Source organism: Mytilus edulis, chromosome 5 (assembly GCF_963676685.1).
Source record: "Mytilus edulis chromosome 5, xbMytEdul2.2, whole genome shotgun sequence".
NCBI classification, from domain to species: domain Eukaryota; kingdom Metazoa; phylum Mollusca; class Bivalvia; order Mytilida; family Mytilidae; genus Mytilus; species Mytilus edulis.
In genome coordinates, this window is record NC_092348.1 from 10106789 (window position 1) to 10124732 (window position 17944).

The following is a 17944-nucleotide window of genomic DNA, read 5'->3' on the forward strand; positions in this document are numbered from 1 at the left end:
ATAAGAGAAAATACCACATACACCTAATCTTAACGTGATAGATATGTTGACAGACCCAACAACGGTTAGTATAGATAAGAGAAAATACCACATACACCTAATCTTAACGTGATAGATATGTTGACAGACCCAACTACGGTTAGTATAGATAAGAGAAAATACCACATACACCTAATCTTAACGTGATAGATATGTTGACAGACCCAACTACGGTTAGTATAGATAAGAGAAAATACCACATACACCTAATCTTAACGTGATAGATATGTTGACAGACCCAACAACGGTTAGTATAGATAAGAGAAAATACCACATACACCTAATCTTAACGTGATAGATATGTTGACAGACCCAACAACGGTTAGTATAGATAAGAGAAAATACCACATACACCTAATCTTAACGTGATAGATATGTTGACAGACCCAACAACGGTTAGTATAGATAAGAGAAAATACCACATACACCTAATCTTAACGTGATAGATATGTTGACAGACCCAACTACGGTTAGTATAGATAAGATGTTAATGTTGATAACAGAAAATACCACATACACCTAATCTTAACGTGATAGATATGTTGACAGACCCAACTACGGTTAGTATAGATAAGAGAAAATACCACATACACCTAATCTTAATGTGATAGATATGTTGACAGACCCAACTACGGTTAGTATAGATAAGAGAAAATACCACATACACCTAATCTTAACGTGATAGATATGTTGACAGACCCAACTACGGTTAGTATAGATAAGAGAAAATACCACATACACCTAATCTTAACGTGATAGATATGTTGACAGACCCAACTACGGTTAGTATAGATAAGAGAAAATACCACATACACCTAATCTTAACGTGATAGATATGTTGACAGACCCAACTACGGTTAGTATAGATAAGAGAAAATACCACATACACCTAATCTTAACGTGATAGATATGTTGACAGACCCAACAACGGTTAGTATAGATAAGAGAAAATACCACATACACCTAATCTTAATGTGATAGATATGTTGACAGACCCAACTACGGTTAGTATAGATAAGAGAAAATACCACATACACCTAATCTTAACGTGATAGATATGTTGACAGACCCAACTACGGTTAGTATAGATAAGAGAAAATACCACATACACCTAATCTTAACGTGATAGATATGTTGACAGACCCAACTACGGTTAGTATAGATAAGAGAAAATACCACATACACCTAATCTTAACGTGATAGATATGTTGACAGACCCAACTACGGTTAGTATAGATAAGAGAAAATACCACATACACCTAATCTTAACGTGATAGATATGTTGACAGACCCAACTACGGTTAGTATAGATAAGAGAAAATACCACATACACCTAATCTTAACGTGATAGATATGTTGACAGACCCAACAACGGTTAGTATAGATAAGAGAAAATACCACATACACCTAATCTTAACGTGATAGATATGTTGACAGACCCAACTACGGTTAGTATAGATAAGAGAAAATACCACATACACCTAATCTTAACGTGATAGATATGTTGACAGACCCAACAACGGTTAGTATAGATAAGAGAAAATACCACATACACCTAATCTTAACGTGATAGATATGTTGACAGACCCAACAACGGTTAGTATAGATAAGAGAAAATACCACATACACCTAATCTTAATGTGATAGATATGTTGACAGACCCAACAACGGTTAGTATAGATAAGAGAAAATACCACATACACCTAATCTTAATGTGATAGATATGTTGACAGACCCAACTACGGTTAGTATAGATAAGAGAAAATACCACATACACCTAATCTTAATGTGATAGATATGTTGACAGACCCAACTACGGTTAGTATAGATAAGAGAAAATACCACATACACCTAATCTTAATGTGATAGATATGTTGACAGACCCAACTACGGTTAGTATAGATAAGAGAAAATACCACATACACCTAATCTTAATGTGATAGATATGTTGACAGACCCAACTACGGTTAGTATAGATAAGAGAAAATACCACATACACCTAATCTTAACGTGATAGATATGTTGACAGACCCAACAACGGTTAGTATAGATAAGAGAAAATACCACATACACCTAATCTTAACGTGATAGATATGTTGACAGACCCAACTACGGTTAGTATAGATAAGAGAAAATACCACATACACCTAATCTTAACGTGATAGATATGTTGACAGACCCAACAACGGTTAGTATAGATAAGAGAAAATACCACATACACCTAATCTTAACGTGATAGATATGTTGACAGACCCAACAACGGTTAGTATAGATAAGAGAAAATACCACATACACCTAATCTTAACGTGATAGATATGTTGACAGACCCAACAACGGTTAGTATAGATAAGAGAAAATACCACATACACCTAATCTTAACGTGATAGATATGTTGACAGACCCAACAACGGTTAGTATAGATAAGAGAAAATACCACATACACCTAATCTTAATGTGATAGATATGTTGACAGACCCAACTACGGTTAGTATAGATAAGAGAAAATACCACATACACCTAATCTTAACGTGATAGATATGTTGACAGACCCAACAACGGTTAGTATAGATAAGAGAAAATACCACATACACCTAATCTTAACGTGATAGATATGTTGACAGACCCAACAACGGTTAGTATAGATAAGAGAAAATACCACATACACCTAATCTTAACGTGATAGATATGTTGACAGACCCAACTACGGTTAGTATAGATAAGAGAAAATACCACATACACCTAATCTTAACGTGATAGATATGTTGACAGACCCAACTACGGTTAGTATAGATAAGAGAAAATACCACATACACCTAATCTTAACGTGATAGATATGTTGACAGACCCAACTACGGTTAGTATAGATAAGAGAAAATACCACATACACCTAATCTTAACGTGATAGATATGTTGACAGACCCAACAACGGTTAGTATAGATAAGAGAAAATACCACATACACCTAATCTTAACGTGATAGATATGTTGACAGACCCAACAACGGTTAGTATAGATAAGAGAAAATACCACATACACCTAATCTTAACGTGATAGATATGTTGACAGACCCAACAACGGTTAGTATAGATAAGAGAAAATACCACATACACCTAATCTTAACGTGATAGATATGTTGACAGACCCAACAACGGTTAGTATAGATAAGAGAAAATACCACATACACCTAATCTTAACGTGATAGATATGTTGACAGACCCAACAACGGTTAGTATAGATAAGAGAAAATACCACATACACCTAATCTTAACGTGATAGATATGTTGACAGACCCAACAACGGTTAGTATAGATAAGAGAAAATAACGGTTAGTATAGATAAGAGAAAATACCACATACACCTAATCTTAACGTGATAGATATGTTGACAGACCCAACTACGGTTAGTATAGATAAGAGAAAATACCACATACACCTAATCTTAACGTGATAGATATGTTGACAGACCCAACAACGGTTAGTATAGATAAGAGAAAATACCACATACACCTAATCTTAACGTGATAGATATGTTGACAGACCCAACAACGGTTAGTATAGATAAGAGAAAATACCACATACACCTAATCTTAATGTGATAGATATGTTGACAGACCCAACAACGGTTAGTATAGATAAGAGAAAATACCACATACACCTAATCTTAACGTGATAGATATGTTGACAGACCCAACAACGGTTAGTATAGATAAGAGAAAATACCACATACACCTAATCTTAACGTGATAGATATGTTGACAGACCCAACAACGGTTAGTATAGATAAGAGAAAATACCACATACACCTAATCTTAACGTGATAGATATGTTGACAGACCCAACTACGGTTAGTATAGATAAGAGAAAATACCACATACACCTAATCTTAATGTGATAGATATGTTGACAGACCCAACTACGGTTAGTATAGATAAGAGAAAATACCACATACACCTAATCTTAACGTGATAGATATGTTGACAGACCCAACAACGGTTAGTATAGATAAGAGAAAATACCACATACACCTAATCTTAACGTGATAGATATGTTGACAGACCCAACTACGGTTAGTATAGATAAGAGAAAATACCACATACACCTAATCTTAACGTGATAGATATGTTGACAGACCCAACTACGGTTAGTATAGATAAGAGAAAATACCACATACACCTAATCTTAACGTGATAGATATGTTGACAGACCCAACTACGGTTAGTATAGATAAGAGAAAATACCACATACACCTAATCTTAACGTGATAGATATGTTGACAGACCCAACTACGGTTAGTATAGATAAGAGAAAATACCACATACACCTAATCTTAACGTGATAGATATGTTGACAGACCCAACAACGGTTAGTATATATAAGATGTTAATGTTGGTAATATTGTTTTGGCTAAGGTTGTTAATTTTACTCCTGTTTTTGAAAAGTGGGGTTATACTGTTTTACCTCTGTCTAGCCGACTGTCACACAAATATTTTTCAACTCATCTTTCTCAGGAACTACATAAGGATTTCTGAAATATGGTTTCCAGGTTTATATAAGTCAGCTATACCTTGTGATGCCTTTTTCATCACTCAATAACTACCTGGGAGGGCTGGGGTATCATCAGTGCGCAGTAGCTCATAGTTTAACTTGTTTCAGCATGTTTATGACTACACTTTGACTGACATCTAACATTTTTGTAACAATAAGTCCATAATCAACCTGTTCATTTATTAATAAAACTTAAATAATTTTAAAAGAGTTGAAGAATTTGACTATTGTAAATTCAGAAATTATTGCATGCATTTATTATTGTGATTTTGTCATTTTATACTAAATTGCAATTTTAATCTTTGCAATATTGAGAAAAAATCCTGTTTAATTTATAAAAAAAAATATCCAAAATGTGAGTTTCAATTATTGCGATTTTAAACCTGTCTTATTTTTCGCAATAATAAAAACATTCAATAATTTCTGAATTTACAGTATTTTTGTAATTTCAGTCCAGATTAGGTCTACTATCGTAGCTTTATCCTTTATCTTACATATCAAAAATGTGAAAAAGGAATACTATAAACAAATCAAGTGGATTTACATACTTTTATGATTTCATGTACACAGTAAACAATTTATTCTTTATATTTATTTTTCTCTTATATACAAATGTAGATAGCAGAGTGGAATTTGGAAGGATTACCTAATGACGATTTGTCAACACAGAATGGTATCATTGTTGTAAAAGCAGCAAGATACCCATTATTGATAGATCCTCAGGGACAGGGTAAAAACTGGATCAAAAACAGAGAAGCAAAGAAAGAATTACAGGTAAGTGTCATACCCATTTATTTAAACAAATATTATATAAAAAAAAACATAAAACGTTGCATCGTAAATGGTTTTCACAACATATAATTCAAGTATTCTTAATAAGATGCTGTGGTATGATTGCTAACTCTCCACAAGTGACCAAATGACACAAAAATTAACACTTTAGGTCACTGTATCAAAAAGCACATTTTTAATGTGAATTTTATGATTGAATGTCTGAACAAGATTTAACTTGAAATAATGAGAAGTAGCTGAACTCACATTTTACCAGGAAATATCTTTTATAGAAATTACATTTCATTGTAATGAAAAAAAGAAGAGTTGTTTTTATTTCCATTATATGTATGTTATTTACTGGATTACAATATCTCTTTGATTAATACAAAATATGTAAATTCTTTTTCAGATTACCTCCCTTAACCACAAATACTTCAGGAATCATTTAGAAGATAGTATGTCTCTAGGTAGACCTCTCATTATTGAAGATGTTGGAGAAGAATTAGATCCCGCTCTTGATAATGTCTTAGAAAAGAACTTTATTAAAGTAGGGTCAACATTGAAGGTTAAGGTCGGGGACAAAGAATGTGATATCATGAAAGGTTTTACACTGTACGTCACAACGAAACTTGGAAATCCAGCCTATACACCAGAAATCTCCGCTAGGACATCTATTATTGATTTCACTGTCACAATGAAAGGATTGGAAGATCAGTTACTTGGACGTGTCATCTTGGCAGAAAAAGCTGTAAGTTTAGACCAGATGTTATTTATCATGATTGTTTACATTTAGAATGACTTGTATTTTGAAAAATATTATTTTTTTCAAGCATTTAAAAATCTTGGCAAATTTTCTTATAGTGAGGATGAATTGTTATGTGATGCTTCTGTCTAATTATTTATCACGTCAGGTTAAGTACTTTTCATTGTTGTCAGCAAAACTAAATATAGTTGAGTAAAAAAGGGAACAAATTTTACTTGTGGAAATGGACTCAAAGTTGTATTTTCTATTGATATTATAACTGACTTTGACTTGTTGACAGGAACTGGAGTCTGAGAGAGTTAAGTTATTGGAGGATGTCACAGCCAACAAGAGAAAGATGAAAGAGTTAGAAGATAATCTATTGTACAGATTGACCAGTGTACAGGTCAGTGGTCAAAGTCCTTATATATAATCAATGTTTTCAAGTCAGAAAGCTAGATATAATTCTTGGAGAGTTTTTGTGAATTTCACTATTTAAAACACAAAAAGGACATCTTCCTATTTTGTGAATCCTAAATGGACTGCAAACTTGAAAAATAAAAAAAATCAATATCAGGGGGGAAAAAATGAAAAATTTGATGTCTTTATTTTGTTACATGCCATCTTGATAAAATGGTAAAATTTCTGTTTTCACATCTTGGTTATCAAGAAAGATTTGCTTTGTATAAGAAATAATATAGAGCCAACTGCCAGTAATAAGAATTGAAGTAAAAAAAAAAAAGAATGAAATTTTTATGTTTGAAATCTGCATTTCTGCAATTTATTAAGGCCATCTGTGAAATTTAATTTTCATTTGATTTTAGGGTTCATTGGTTGACGATGAAGATTTGATTAATGTGTTGAGAGATACAAAAATAACAGCACAAGATGTCAGCCAGAAACTTCAAACAGCTGCTGAGACTGAAATAAAAATCACAACGGCTAGAGAAGAGTTCAGACCATGTGCATCACGTGGTAGTATCCTATACTTCTTGATTGTGGAGATGAGTCTTGTAAACTGCATGTACCAGACAGCTCTCAAACAGTTCTTACATCTCTTTGATTTGTCCATGTCCAGGTAAGAGTACTAATTAACTCATAGTAAAGTCCTTACATCTTTTTGACTTGTCCATGTTGGGGTAAAAAGTTCTAAGGAATCCATGGTAAATATGAAAAAAGAAGATGTGGTATGATTGCCAATGAGACAACTGTTCACAAGAGACCAAAATGACAGGAATTAACAACTATAGGTCACAGTACTGCCTTCAACAATGAGCAAAACCCAAACCGCATAGTCAGCTATAAAAGGCCCCGAAAATGAAGGGGTATATATTACAAAGTGTGAAGTGTTGTTTAAGGGAATAGTATACAGTTGTATAAACTCTGGTGACTTTTTCCTGTTGACTTATTTTGACAATAATCAATTTTGATATTTACTAATCAAATGTATGTGAAAAATGTACTTGCATGACTACTTTTCACATCATTTCATTTTACTTTGGTCTCTTTCAGGAGGAATACTAGAAATTTCAGACTTTCAATATTCAAGAAAATATAACTTTTAGACAAAAAATAGACTTCATTTTAATTGTAATTTTTTTTTGTACAGGTCCCAGAAATCACCAATCACACAGAAGAGAATAACAAATATTATTGAGTTTATGACATTTGAAGTGTTCAAGTATTCTGTTAGAGGATTGTATGAGTGTGACAAGATGACCTTCACCTTGTTGTTGGCCTTGAAGATTGACCTTGCTTTGGGAAAGATCAAACATGATGAGTTTATGACCTTGATCAAGGGTAAATTAAAATTTTATATTTTAAAATAACTAAACCAATTAAAGTTTTCTTTTCATATTTGTATATACATTTAGACAATTCAAAATGAAAAACTTGATGTTACACTAATTATATTAATGACTTAATTCATATTTATTTTTTTGGATTATTTTTATAATTTGCAATATTGTAATAAAAATGAGGAGATGTAGTATGACTGTAAATGAGACAACTATGTTCACTGGAGATAAAATGTTGTGCAAGCACATTCAAGAAACCACTTGATTTTTCACAGCCTTTGTGTGAAATGTGAAATATTCAATTTCTGTGAAACATTCTCAGTTAATAATCATATACTGTAAATTCAGAAATTATTGCAATTTTTTCATTTAGACTAAAATATGATTTTAATTTTTGCAATATTCAGAAAAATCCTGTTTAATTCATATTAAAAATTTCAAAATGCGAGTTTAAATTATTGTGATTATAACCTTGTCGCATTTTTCACAATAATAAAAACATCGCAATAATTTCTGAATTGACAGTATTAGTTAATGAATCAATGAATGACTAAGTGGTCTAATTATGTGTGTTTATGAATCAATGAATGACTAAGTGGTCTAATTATGTGTGTTTATGATTTTAGGTGGTGCCTCCTTGGATTTGAATGTAGTACAGCCCAAACCACATAAATGGATTGTAGACTTGACCTGGTTAAACTTGGTAGAGCTCAGCAATTTACATCAGTTTTCTGGTATTACTGAACAGGTAGGCTTTGTTTTATATGAATTAAAGGAGATGTTGGTATTTGGCACTGAGACAGCAATCCTACTACAAAAAAACGCAAAAGCAACAATAGTCAGCATGCTACAATTGACAAATATCTAACAAAGGCAAAGCACTAAATTTCCCCGAATATTAATAATAAGGGAATAAAATTAACATATAGAATAGAGCATGGAAATGGGTAATGTATCAAAGGGACTAAACCCCAAACAAAGAGCATAAACAAGGCCACCAATTGGTCTTCAACTTCTATTCTCTGATGTGACATGCTCTACTGTAATTTTGATTCATCTACTTTCTGTTTTACCTTAAATTTAAAGTGGGGTGTGTCATGAAGTTTTGTTTTCTCAGTTTTAAATTTTCTGTAGAGGTAAATTGTAAATATTATTTCAGTAGGTTGGAATACATCCACAGATTCAAGTGTTTTGTTTAATTCCAAGTATAAAAAAAGTTAGATATATTAAACAATGATAGATAAAATGTATGAGAATGAAATTAACTACTCAATCTTATCAAAGTTGAAAGAAAAATTGTATGATATTGCACAGTTTATCTTGTTGATCAAGCTAATAGTTTTATATTTTTGTTAAAGGTAACAAGAAATGAGAAACAATGGAAACAGTGGTTTGATAAAGAGGCTCCAGAGGATGAGATCATTCCCGATGGCTACAACAACTCACTGGATGTTTTCAGACGTCTGTTGTTAGTACGGAGTTGGTGCCCCGATCGTGTCATGGCCCAGGCCAGAAAGTATATTGCTGATACTCTTGGTGATAAGTATGCTGAGGGCGTCATTTTAGATTTGGAGAAGATGTGGTATGAGAGTTCACCTAGAACTGCGTTGGTCTGTTTGTTATCTATGGGATCAGACCCTACCAATAATATTGAGGCATTGGCAAAGAAACATAAACTAGGTCAGTTGGTTTTATTTCTTGGATCAATAAGTGTACTAAGACATTGCTATTTAAATAGGGTTTATTTTATAATTTTGTGACTTGGACAGTTTATGTTGATAAAAGGAGATATGGCGTAACACAATGAGACAGACCTGGCAGCAATATAAAAACAAAAATTGGTATATTTTGGCAGAGGTTGCTGATTTTTTAGTTATTTTTATACAACAAAGTACTGTTTGTGTCATTGAAACAATTGTTTTCTTGCACACATTAAATTTTTTTAAAGTGAAATTACCAAGTTGAATTGAAGTATTGATATTCGCTATTTGTCATACCACAGAAGTTTAAATACTAAAAAAAAATTATTTTATTTTTCCAAAGTGAATTCTATGATGAAAAATACAAATATAACTAAAAGTGGGAGACATTAATTGAACTTAATCATTAAAGGGTTTAATTTGCAGTTCTTTTTTGTGACTTTTGAGTAAATATAATATTTTTAATTTTGCTTGTAATGTGTGAAATCTGAAAGGAAGGCAATAAATATTTATGTTTTTATCTCAAATATTCTTTGCAGACTACCATTACATATCTATGGGTCAAGGTCAAGAGGTACATGCACGTCGTCTGATGCAACAGATGATAGCAAATGGAGGCTGGTTATTGCTGCAGAATTGTCATTTGTCATTAGACTATATCTACGAAATCTTCGACCAGATTGTAGAAACAGAACATATGCATGAAGATTTCCGTCTTTGGGTGACAACAGAAGTCCATCCTAAGTTCCCAATCAATTTCTTACAGGTAATAATAAACAAAAAGGCTAACAGATTATTCTATATGAAAAATGTTTTTAAAACCAAAATATATTCAAATCTAAGAATTTAAATAAATATAATTGAATATTAGTTTGTAACCAAATGGATTATAATCTTTTATATTCAAAGGCATACAACTTCAATTTCTTTATTAGAATTTTGATACACTTCCTATGAACATTTTCATACTTTATATGCATAAGAAGTTAAAATGTAAATTGGCCCAGAAATTGAAATATAAATTTTAGGCTCAAAGCAAAAGTTGAAAAATTCACAAAAATAAATGTTATCTTCCTTTTTTGTCATAAATTTCATGTTTGTTAAAAGTTTATTTCCTTTATCTCACATTTTTTTAGTTGTGCAAGTTTGTTTCTACCAGTGTTCAATTGATTTATGATAAGAAAGTTTTTGTTTTATTCATGAATGTCTTAAAAGAAATAGAAGTTTGAAAAAATTATGGAAGGATACTCATTCTCTACTTAAAATTTAATTTCTGAAATTGAAGGCACACATTGATTGAAGGTATCTATGAAACCATTTGAACAGTTGAAGAAGGAAAATATCTTGGGGTTAAATCTGCTGATTTTAAACTGGCATGTTTGTATTTCAGATATCAATCAAATTCACCAATGAACCTCCACAAGGTGTGAAAGCTGGATTAAAACGAACCTATGCAGCTGTTACTCAGGATTTCCTTGATATTTCTAACATGCCACAATGGAAACCAATGTTGTATGGAGTCTCCTTCATGCATACCATAGTCCAGGAACGTAGGAAGTTTGGACCTCTTGGTTGGAACATCCCCTATGAGTTCAATGCATCAGATTTCAATGCTAGCGTACAGTTTGTACAGAATCATTTGGATGATATGGATATCAAAAAGGTCAGTATAGTATTTTATGTTAAAAACACAGATACTTTATTTGGTTGTGTATAGTCCACACTTTTTTAACCCCAAATATGTAGTTGGTACAAGGGGTGCTTGTCTAAATGTAAACTTTAATTTGAAACTGCTTTGTCAGTTTTCTATGTGAATCAAATCTTAGGACACAGCTGAGTAAACCGGAGAGTATGGTAATTCCCAGAAGAATATAGTTTTGACAGGTTTCAGCCATGTTTCATTAAGGAGGCTCGCTCGCTGGTACAAAAATTTCGGCAAAAAATTAAACATTTGTTTTTCCATTACAAATTTTATTTATTACACTATTAGTTATAAATTTTTGATATGGTACAAAAATCAACCAAAAAATCGATTTTGTTTGGCCCCAGATGACTTTTAAAATGGTTTCATCATTTATAAAGCTCCAAATTATCTCCCTTTGTTGCAAAAATGCCATTTTTGGCATTAGAATTGAAATATCTTCTTTAACTCATCGGTGACTTGTATTTTTTTATCATTGTTTTCAAATAAGCTTTACATAAACTAAATAATTGTAAAATTTTAGCGATTTCTGTAATTTAGTTCTTTTTTTATTTCGATATTACCTTTATTTCTCCTGTTAGTTCAACAGAAAAAAAGGATATTAACAAAACTGTATGCTTCTTTCGGAGGCAGCTTGTGAGCTTAAATGAACGGTGACCCCATTTTTTTTATTTCATTTTTCTATTAAGTATATGATAAAGTCCATTTATGAAAAAATATAGAGAAATCCTATATTAGGAAAAAAAATGATTTAGACCCGCAAGCCCCCAAGAACAAAATTTTAACATTTCCCTATTCTCAGTTTGTAGGCTTAAAGACTCTTTTAATTGTAGTCCTTTTGATAGTTACATAGTATAGGGATTAATAAGCAAACAAAAACAGGTTTAAATAGTTGATAAATATGTTGTATGATAATAATATACTATTTTTTTTAAATTATTATTTAGGGAGTAATCTGGAGTTGTGTACGATACATGTTTGGTGAAATCCAATATGGTGGTCGTGTAACTGATGACTTTGACAAACGACTTCTGAACACGTTCTGTAAAGTTTGGTTTGGAGAGAACATGTTTAGTCCAGCTTTTGTCTTCTACAAGGGATATAACATACCTAAATGTAATAAGATAGCTGAATGGCATGAATACATTAACGCGCTAGCCCCATCAGATACACCAGAGGTCTTTGGTCTTCATCCTAATGCTGATATTACGTAAGTTTATACATACATGAAATCACATTTTAGATCAATTTATACTTGACATTTTGTTTTAGGTGGAAAATAGTCAAAACACAATGGAGTCTTCTTTGATAACTGAGTCAGTAAAAGAACTAATTTTTTCATTTAAATTATTATTTTTTCTATTCTCTAGTAAAATAAAATTTTATTATGAAAACATAATAATATATAAACAGAAGAATTTTTATTAATGTTGATGTTAGAGACTGTGTTATAGGTACAATGTATGTATTTCATTAAAGTTAACTGACCTTAGCTATATACTGCTCATTCTGCTGCTTACATTTCATTTACTAAAAATTTAAAAAATAAATGATGTTGGTTTTTTTGTTTGACAGATACCAGAGTAAAACAGCTAAAGGTATCTTGGACACCATCTTAGAGATCCAACCTAAAGACAGTAGTTCTGGTGGTGGTGAGACACGTGAGGCTATCGTCAACAGACTTTGTGATGACATGTTAGAGAAACTTCCCAATGATTATATTCCACATGAAGTCAAGGCACGTCTTGTCAAGATGGGAATCTTACAGCCAATGAATATCTTCCTTCGTCAAGAAATAGACAGAATGCAGAAAGTCATCTCTCTTGTCCGTAACACACTTCACGATTTGAAACTAGCCATTGATGGAACCATTATCATGAGTGAGAATCTGAGAGATGCTTTAGATTCTATGTATGATGCTAGGATACCAAAAGCCTGGGCAAAGGTGAGAAAATTATATCATTATTGAAAATAGGATACCCAAAGCCTGGGCAAAGGTGAGACAATTAATATATTTGTAAAAATAGGATACCAAAAGCCTGGGCAAGGTGATAAAATTATATCATTTGTAAAAATAGGATACCAAAAGCCTGGGCAAAGGTGAGAAAATTAATTTACTTGTAAAAATAGGATACCAAAAGCCTGGGCAAAGGTGAGAAAATTATATTAAAATAGGATACCAAAAGCCTGGGCAAAGGTGAGAAAATTATATTAAAATAGGATACCAAAAGCCTGGGCAAAGGTGAGAAAATTATATGAAAATAGGATACCAAAAGCCTGGGCAAAGGTGAGAAAATTAATTTACTTGTAAAAATAGGATACCAAAAGCCTGGGCAAAGGTGAGACAATTATATCATTTGTAAAAGTAGGATACCAAAAGCCTGGGCAAAGGTGAGACAATTATATCATTTGTAAAAACTGGATACCTTAAACCTGCAATAAAAAAATAAAAAAGTATGAAAAAACTACCATGGAAATTGGGGTATCACTTTTTTTGAAAGGTTTTACATTTATTGAAATTGTGATTGAATATTGCAATATTTCCAACTATCCTACATTTTAAAAATGTTGAACATGTTTTATGAGACTGATTGTTTACTTTTATGTATTGAAATATTTGTAATACAATCTATTACTTTCTATTTTTAGATATCTTGGGATTCTAGTACTCTAGGATTTTGGTTTACAGAAATGATAGACCGTAACACACAGTTCCATTCCTGGTGTTTTGACGGTCGTCCCAACTGTTTCTGGATGACTGGTTTCTTCAATGCACAAGGTTTCCTCACAGCTATGAGACAGGTTAGTTCATCTTTTTCGTTTCTTTTAATCTTGTAAATAATCTACCAACTTCATTAGTAAAAGTTTAATAACAAATTTTGGAAATAAAATTGAGAATGGAAATAGGGAATATGTCAAAGAGACAACAACCCAACCAAAGAGCAGACAACAACCGAAGGCCACCATTGCATTGTTACAATTTGGCTGTTACTTTATTGATGCAAAAAAGTGATGAAAACTCATTTATTATCCAGTAAGTAAGATCAGTCAGTGATTCCTATTTATTATTACTTTTTACAGGAAGTGACTCGTGCACATAAAGGATGGGCTTTGGATACTGTTATCATCCACAATGATGTCACACGCAACATGAAAGACGATATCAATACACCACCAAATGAAGGTGTATTTGTGTATGGATTGTATCTAGAGGGAGCAGGATGGGATCGAAGAGGATGTAAATTAATTGAACCCAAACCAAAGATTCTCTTTGAGTCGATGCCGGTCATTCATATTTATGCCATTAACAGTACCGGTGGAGGAGACAGTAGAATGTACCAATGTCCGATCTACAAGAAGCCAAGACGTACTGATCTGACTTACATTGCAACCGTAGTTTTAAAGACCACACAAAACCCTGATCACTGGGTTCTACGTGGGGTTGCTTTACTCTGTGACATTAAGTAGACTATGGAACTACAAAATAGACATTTTTTTATCATATATTTATATTTCTATACTCTCTGTAGATTGCTATCATAATGTATTTCATATTGGTTTTTAAATTGATTGATTGTTTGAAAGATTATTTTGAAATGATAAGATATTTCCAATTTAAAGAAGAGTATATTGATATGTGCTGCTTGTGTACAACTTCACTGAATGAAATTGTTTGTGATAATAATATCATATTATGTCGAAATTCAAAAATACATCAATATCTATTCTGATTTTTTAAATTACTTAAAAATGATCAGATTGAAAAGTATCCTTATTGTGTTATGATTAACTTTATAGTTGAATTTTAGGGTTGAAGGTGACAAAATGTCAAGTGGCTGATAGAGTTAGAACACTTTTCAAAGGGAAGTAATCACCAGGTGTGGAAATACATATTAAATCAAATATTTTTGCCTTGCTTATATTAGTATTGACTGTGATAGATGCTATTTTTAGATATCCGTCCTTTATATATTGAAAATTTCTATTTATATACATGTATCTTTCTTACGAGAGATTTGTCCTTAATCTGTCTGTTTGAAGTATTTGTTCAATATTCTGATTACATGATCGAAGAAGGTATTTTTACATTTATGTTTACTCAGAATTTATTTCTCTATTTTTTGAGAAATACTTTATATATTTTTTTTTCTACAAATGTGATAAATTATTACGATACTCTTCATATACCATTTAAATATATTGATGAAAGAAATTTTACTTTTTGATTTTTTTTTAAAATATTATTTGAAACACCATTGTCCAGTTGAAAGATTTATACACAAAAAAAATATATAAAGATTTTCTTTTTGAATATGTAGTTCTCCTTGAAATGATAGGGTTGTGATATGAAAACTTTATTCATTATTTCTTCATTTATAAATACCCAGGTGATTTTTGCTTGTGGTAAACATTTTCTTCCTTTTACATTATGCTGTTATTCTATTTATCTTTAGTTGTTCATAGTAACAAGTTGTTAGAGAATAAAATATTAAATTTATTGTATAGTTACTTTATTTGTAGTCCATACAGATGATTACAACCAACCTGTCCAAACCATTCATTTGATTACAACCAACCTGTCCAAACCATTCATTTGATCACATAAGGCAAAAACAAAAAAGTGATTGATTGATGGTGTTTAAGGCCAATTTCAGCACTATTTGATTTATAATAGCAGTCACTCTGTATTGACGGAGGAAGCCCAGAGATAACCACCCTCCATCAGCACTATTTACTTTATAATAGCAGTCACTCTGTATTGATGGAGGAAGCCCAGAGATAACCACCCTCCATCAGTAAGAAAACTGACAGCAATATATTTATGTAAATTAAGATTGGAGTTGAACACGAGTGCTGGGTTTGAACTCACAACCTCTGTGTTAAAAGGCTTGCGCTATAGTAGATGAACTACTTACACAGACGACTTGGCCAGGAAGACCCAACTAAAACAAAATACAAATAATTGGACACAAACATAAAACAAACATGTAAAATATCTGGTCCTAGCAATGAACCTCTTCAGTCTTTATATCTTTTAAAGGCTTATGTCAGTCAGGGTTTTCATGTTATTTAGGCTATATTAAAGGATGAGGTACATTTTGGGGCTTAATTGTCCCTGTTAATTCTCAAAAAGACTTTACATTATTAATCACACTTATAAGCATCAAGGAAAAGGCTTTACAGAAAATGGAAATATTAGCCAAGTCTTGATGACACAATTAGACTGATGTTTTTTTTTAAATACCATAAGTAAGATTCTATGTCCCACAGGTTGAAATGGTTCTTTGGAGACTTTTTCATCAATTATAGCCCAGTTACCTTTACATAGTCATAAATACAAACAATCTATGTGAATCTATCAAGATCAGTGATCACATGGTACAACTTAAAGTAAGGCTAAAATATGGTTTTATTATTCCTATTGAGCCCCATGAACCTGAAATCTACACTTATTGCATTTTATTTTTAAAGTATCTTTTGGAGAACATTTGACGACAAGTATCAAATACAGTTTTTCAAAATGATAGTAACTGATCTTTGGATTTTGTCCCTTATTGGAATCTGAAACCAAAATAGGCTTGAATTGTTTTACATTGTCTTATTGGGGCCTGTTATAGCTGACTATGCAGTATGGGCTTTGCTCATTGTTGAAGGCTGTACAGTGACCTATAGTTGTTAATGTCTGTGTCATTTTGGTCTTTTGTGGATAGTTGTCTCATTGGCAATCATACCACATCTTCTTTTTTTATATTGACTTTGGTCCTGGGTATATTTATTAGATCTTACCTTTTGAGACAAAATCTCTTGGCAATCAGTGGAGTAGAATGTCAGATAGCATATTCATATGAAACACATACTGTGGATTCAGTATTATTTGTTGGATACCAATTATTGTGGGTACAGCTGAACCAAGTATTCACATGTTCAACAAATAACAAATTTTCTATAGGTTTGGTATGAAGAGATTTTCTATAGGTTTGGTAGGAAGAGATTTTCTATAGGTTTGGTATGAAGAGATTCTGTATAGGTTTGGTAGGAAGAGATTTTCTAAGGTTTGGTATGAAGAGATTTTCTATAGGTTTGGTCTGAAGAGATTTTCTATAGGTTTGGTATGAAGAGATTTTCTATAGGTTTGGTATGAAGAGATTCTCTATAGGTTTGGTATGAAGAGATTTTCTATAGGTTTGGTATGGAGAGATTTTCTATAGGTTTGGTAGGAAGAGATTTTCTATAGGTTTGGTCTGAAGAGATTTTCTATAGGTTTGGTATGAAGAGATTCTCTATAGGTTTGGTATGAAGAGATTTTCTATAGGTTTGGTAGGAAGAGATTTTCTATAGGTTTGGTATGGAGAGATTTTCTATAGGTTTGGTAGGAAAAGATTTTCTATAGGTTTGGTCTGAAGAGATTTTCTATAGGTTTGGTATGAAGAGATTCTCTATAGGTTTGGAATGAAGAGATTTTCTATAGGTTTGGTCTGAAGAGATTTTCTATAGGTTTGGTCTGAAGAGATTTTCTATAGGTTTGGTAGGAAGAGATTTTCTATAGGTTTGGTCTGAAGAGATTTTCTATAGGTTTGGTATGAAGAGATTCTCTATAGGTTTGGTATGAAGATATTTTCTATAGGTTTGGTATGGAGAGATTTT

At 32.1% G+C, this 17944-nt stretch overlaps 1 protein-coding gene across 12 annotated transcripts in view; it reads left to right on the forward strand.

Annotated features, from left to right (window-relative positions):
- LOC139522926 (dynein axonemal heavy chain 5-like) overlaps positions 1-15797 on the forward strand; it is a 101352-nt gene extending 85555 nt beyond the window's left edge. For all 12 annotated transcript variants that reach the window (XM_071316565.1, XM_071316564.1, XM_071316563.1 and 9 more), the window contains 13 exons: positions 5201-5356; positions 5766-6104; positions 6400-6504; positions 6923-7176; positions 7708-7898; positions 8524-8645; positions 9256-9577; positions 10137-10363; positions 10988-11260; positions 12247-12509; positions 12875-13244; positions 13949-14101; positions 14381-15797. In XM_071316565.1, the coding sequence (XP_071172666.1) occupies positions 5201-5356; positions 5766-6104; positions 6400-6504; positions 6923-7176; positions 7708-7898; positions 8524-8645; positions 9256-9577; positions 10137-10363; positions 10988-11260; positions 12247-12509; positions 12875-13244; positions 13949-14101; positions 14381-14767 (3162 nt within the window). In that variant the 3' untranslated portion in view covers positions 14768-15797. The remainder of the gene's footprint in view (positions 1-5200; positions 5357-5765; positions 6105-6399; positions 6505-6922; positions 7177-7707; positions 7899-8523; positions 8646-9255; positions 9578-10136; positions 10364-10987; positions 11261-12246; positions 12510-12874; positions 13245-13948; positions 14102-14380) is intronic.
- Positions 15798-17944: the final 2147 nt, after the last annotated feature.